The 5,221-nt window shown below is 29.5% G+C and overlaps 1 protein-coding gene across 4 annotated transcripts in view; it reads right to left on the bottom strand.

Moving 5' to 3' along the window:
• Positions 1–635: 635 nt before the first annotated feature.
• LOC108693414 (protein lin-54 homolog) overlaps positions 636–5,221 on the bottom strand; it is a 9,493-nt gene continuing 4,907 nt past the window's right edge. For 2 of the 4 annotated variants that reach the window (XM_018202333.1, XM_018202334.1), the window contains exons 7-12: positions 4,997–5,134; positions 4,562–4,819; positions 4,153–4,337; positions 2,175–2,418; positions 1,310–1,506; positions 636–1,065 (exon numbers count right to left, since the gene is read on the bottom strand). In XM_018202333.1, the coding sequence (XP_018057822.1) occupies positions 882–1,065; positions 1,310–1,506; positions 2,175–2,418; positions 4,153–4,337; positions 4,562–4,819; positions 4,997–5,134 (1,206 nt within the window). In that variant the 3' untranslated portion in view covers positions 636–881. Of the gene's footprint in view, positions 1,066–1,175; positions 1,241–1,309; positions 1,507–2,174; positions 2,419–4,152; positions 4,338–4,561; positions 4,820–4,996; positions 5,135–5,221 lie in introns of those variants that run through there. The other 2 variants (XM_018202335.1, XM_018202336.1) reach the window with 2 other exon arrangements.

The raw sequence follows: 5,221 nt of genomic DNA, 5'->3' as shown, positions 1-5,221 counted from the left end.
TAATGTAATATATATTATAATATATATATTTATATATATATATTACTAACATTAACATTACTAATATTGTTTCATTAGTATATTTTGAAATATACAAATGAAGTTTATATATTTGTACTATTATTAATTAAAATACAAGCCGTAGCAACTGTGATTTAAACCATTATAGGCACTTTTCTATGATTAAATAAACTTGTAAAGAAAGGCGCAAATCAATGAAATATTTACTATAATTATTTTAATTTTAGCATCTAATATATATATTATTTCGCAAATATAACGACTTATTTCTAAAAATATATGAAATGCAACTGATAAACTGACGAGATAAAGTCACGAAATATTTTATCATCTTCTTTGAACACTGTGTATATTTGTTAATGATGGTCAAGCAATTGAATTGCAAGGTGAGCAGCTATCGCTTCTTGTTTATCAACATGTCATTTACTATATCCTGAAAAAATATGTACCAAATAAAAAATTTTCATTTATCGTTAAAATGACGCTATTTCTTTTGCCTTATTCAAAATTAAAAAGTCAAACATGATTTTTAAAAACGAAAATATTCATTATCTTACGTTGATGTATAGAACATTTTTGATTTAGTCAAAAATTGAAGGAAATAATTTGTTCTCGTTTATAATGTATCATTTCCATATACTATTAGAAAGCAATTCACATTATTATTCATAGACTCGTTTTGAAAGGCGTTTAAAGAATAATTTAGTGACTTTAAAAAGTTCCCCAAAACTTCTCGTGTTTTATCTCGTGTAATATAATGTCTTTGGTACCAACACACATATATACTATCTTTATTTATATCCAATTCTCATAATCAAATAGTGATAAAAATTACAATGCAAATATCGCACATGCACCTGCTAAGTAGCTTCAGCTTTGTGCGCTGACTCAATGATTTCCTTTAAGCATCGACCAAATTCCTCAATAATGAGACGCTGGGACGTCTCATCGTCAAGCATATTACGTTCCGCTTCTTCTGCTTGCGCCATTAAACATTGACATGTTATCTCCACTACTTTATCCGTCAGAAAATTGAATGGCTGTCTATAATAAATAAAAAATAAACATAACTTAAAATATATAATAAAAATATTGAAATTATGAAATATATAATAAAAAACAAAAACGAGCTTGTACTTCAGTGTAATACATACATTTGGTGTAAATAAGCGCGCTGCTCATCTACAAGCTCATTTTTGCTCCTCATTGTACATACCTACTATCATATTATATCTACATTTCCAAGATCTTAAAAATTGCAATATTTATAAAGAATATCTTGTCATACCTTGTACCAGTATTAGATGTTGCAGGTGGCCTAAATGCCATTTCGGATAGTTGTAATTGCGTCTTATTTAAACTAAGCTTAGTTGTTTTGACTTCAGCTGTTTCCGCCAGATCTTTTAAAGATTTCTTCTGTAAAATTGGATCGACAATATTGCGACAGCCTATACACTTACAATTTCCAGAACATGGAATTTTTGCCTGAAAGGCAAATATTTAAATTATATTTAAATTTCTTTATTTAATAAATAGGTATATATATTCAAAACTGTTATTATAAAAATTTTTATATGTAAAAAAATTGCATTTTGAACATTTTATATTAAATAAACAATTACTAAATACTAGGGATCCACCGGATAAAATTATCGGATATCTGGATAGAATGTATCATCAGATATCCGAGAAGGTAATTTCTTCGAATCGCATATCCGACATTTTCCGACCGGATTCCGATCAAGGAGTATCAAAAAAACCTATAGAGAAAAATTGTAATTTTGCAATATATAAGATATTATAGTATCAAGAATGTGCATGTACTTATTTCAAGAACATTTATATAAGAAAGAATAAACAATTTAATGATTCAATTTAATGATAATTCAAATTTCAACCGGATATATTCTTTACTAATGATATCCAGTTGGTTAGTAAAAATATCGGATAATACCAGATGATACCGGATACTTTCTGGATATCCGATGCATCCCTACTGAATATGTTAGTTACACATTGTCAGGAAAAAATATAGAATGTAATAAAAGGATAGAAAATTAAATTAAAATTAAGTGTTTTGCTGCATTTTTGCAAATCAGAAAAAAATATATCAAGCTTAAGTGTTTGTTAAATATCTATGTAGTTCAAAATACCTCATAACATTCGCAATAATTTTTTAGACAACCACTACGTTTGCAATTACAGCCTTTATTATGTCTCCTTATATCTTCACCAGTCTCACGACCTTTTCCAATTTTAGGCCGGAAGGCGTTAGGGTTGCGTTCCAAGCAGGATTTAATTGCACGCTGCCGTTCTTCCTCGTTACCAAGATTGTTCGAGCAATTATTGCAATTGCACATGTGACAGAATTCACCGTTTGCAAAGCAATCGCAATAACTGTGAAAGATTTCTATTTAGATTTTATTCAAATAATATGAACACTACTTAAATTAAAACATAAGCAGATAACAAGCAGATTGATTCTGCTTTAAAAAAAATTTCAATTTCTAATCATTTCTAATAATTCTATAATGATATTTATTTCGATTTACACTTGTTCAAATTTCAACAATTTTTTAATAAGGAATATTACGTACATACATCTTAATGAATACTTTTAAAAAGACGCTTTTAACTGTCACACTGTTAGATATGAAAATAACAAATGAAAGTAAAAATCCAAAGCCTACAGAGTGTCCCGAAATTGTTTGCTAAGCGCAGATAGGGGGCGGACTAAATTAAGTCGAAGTCTTCTACCATTTTGCAATTTTCACAATAATTAACAAGATATTAACTATTAAAAATCGCTGAATATCAGTTTCCATTAATTTTTTACTCAAATACAACTTTACAGAAAAACAGTAAGAGATAAAAATTATTTATTTTCTCCTCATAAAGTTCTGAGAATTTTTTTCAGAAGTTTTTAATACCGTATTTTCTCATGTTAGTAAAAATAAATTAATTGCCATTAAGAAAATGCAGTATTAAAAAGTTGATAAAAAATTTTGAAAAAATTCTTAGAATTCTGTGAGAAGAAAATAAACAATTTTTTTCTTGCAATTTTTCTGTAAAGTTGACAGTATTTGAGAAAAAAATTATATATAAATTATGAAGACCAATATTCGGTCATTTTTAGCAATTAATATCTTGTTAACTAGCGAAAATTGCAAAATGATACAGGATTTTTCGACTCAATTTAGTCCGTTCTGTCTACACAAGAACGCTTGGTAAAAAATTTTGTACACACATATTTTATACACCCTGTATAAAAGATATATATTTATAAACTAATAATAATCAAGAAAATTTTATTAAATAGTTTGGTAAATCTCCAGATCAGACACCTCTTCCCCCCTCTCCCATTAACCTTGATATATGTTGCCAAGGCCTAAATAATCTCCAACAAATTTTAGCCATCGCTCGTTATTTATTAAAAAGTTATTAATAACAAAAGTTTCAAAAATAATGTATTATTTCTGCTATACATATACGATATTAAGTACTATTCTATATTCCTTCCCTTGCTTAGAAATGCTATCCACGCAAAGAGACTCTCATCCCATCTCTCCCCCTGCTTTAGGAGCGCACGACTTCCACATGAAGGGACTCTCACCCCACCTGCTCCACAAAGTCGAACAACAGTACAACTATGAAAGTCGTGCGTCCATTTAGCGGGGGGGGGAGGGGGGGGGAGAGGTGAGGTGAGAGACACTTCGCGTGGAAGTTGTGTTACAATGAAATGTTATATAATGTTTTTAAATAAATTAAATAATATATAGAACTAAGAACCACTCAGAATAATGTGTGAACAATATTATTATAAACAATCTAAATTCGTACAGATGTTTCGATCCTTATCGGATCTTTTTCAATGTTAAAAAATAATAAATTAAAAAATGTACCGGTAATGTTATATTTTTAAACAATTTTTATATTTTAATAACTTTATAACGAAGTAATAACTTTTTAACGAATAACAAGCGAAAGGCTAAAACATGTTAGAAGTTTCTCAGGGTCATAATCTTGACAACATATGTCAAGGTCAAGATCATTGGGGGGGGGGGCCTCTGATTTGGAGATTTACCAATAGTTTTTTAATAAAATCATAAAATTTTTAAATAAAATACTTACAGCTTAAGACACTGTGATTTGGTGCAATTGCATGGTTTTCTTGGCCTAATACCATTTGGCTCCACATTGCTGTAAACTCCTCTTTGAGAATTCTTTCCATCAATTACACATAAAGTCGCTGTAGAACTTTGTGAACTTCCTAAGAGACCTGGCGTTGGAGACTTCAATTTTATCTCATCTATTGACTGCCCAGAAATAGCAATATTTTATATATAAGTTTTTATAAAATCATAACTTAAGATATACATATATTTTCAGAAAAATTATGTGAAAATCAACTGCAATATTTTATAAAGATAAAAAAATTTCTCAGAATCTCATAGGCTTAAAGTTTATTTTTAAACTTATTTAATAGTGCGCAAGAAAAAAAAGCATACAAATTGAATGATCACATAAATAGATATTGAACCTGTTGTTGTTGAATATATTGAGCAGGTAGAACAACAATGTTTCCAACATTCGGATTAGTTGACAAGACTGCCTGTCCTGATGCTAATTGGCTTAATGCTGATGCAGGAATTGCCACCGCATTCTTTGACTGACCGCCGACAGCTGCTGCAGCAGCAGCCGCCGCAGGTATGAGTAATTTTTGGCCACTACTTGTTGTCAATGTTGCCTTTGGTGCAACAGTTCTCAAAGATTGATTTCCAGTATTTAGCGGTACAACCTAAATAAAAATCACATAAAGAATGTTATTTATTATATACATTTTAAATATTATATATAATATCTAAAATATTGTAAAATCTTAATGTTATAATTTCTAAAATAAAAAACACATATGTATAATTTTTTCTCTATATTCCTCTTGATAAAAAATTATTGTTATTAAATTTTCATATACCTTTACAATCTGTTGCTGATTTCCTACTTTCTGACCGATACCTACAGTCTGAAGTGTTGCACTGGCCTTTGTTTTACCCACGGTAACGACATTGGTAGATCCTGTTGAAGGGGTACTAACTAATCTCACATATTGCACCTGAAAGAAATTGTATAATATAATACATATCTATATGTATACGTGTATACACACACACACACACACACACACACACACACACACACA

Source organism: Atta colombica, unplaced genomic scaffold (assembly GCF_001594045.1).
Source record: "Atta colombica isolate Treedump-2 unplaced genomic scaffold, Acol1.0 scaffold9, whole genome shotgun sequence".
NCBI lineage: Eukaryota > Metazoa > Arthropoda > Insecta > Hymenoptera > Formicidae > Atta > Atta colombica.
The sequence above is the reverse complement of the archived record's forward strand: the minus strand, read 5'-3'. Positions and strand labels throughout refer to the sequence as shown.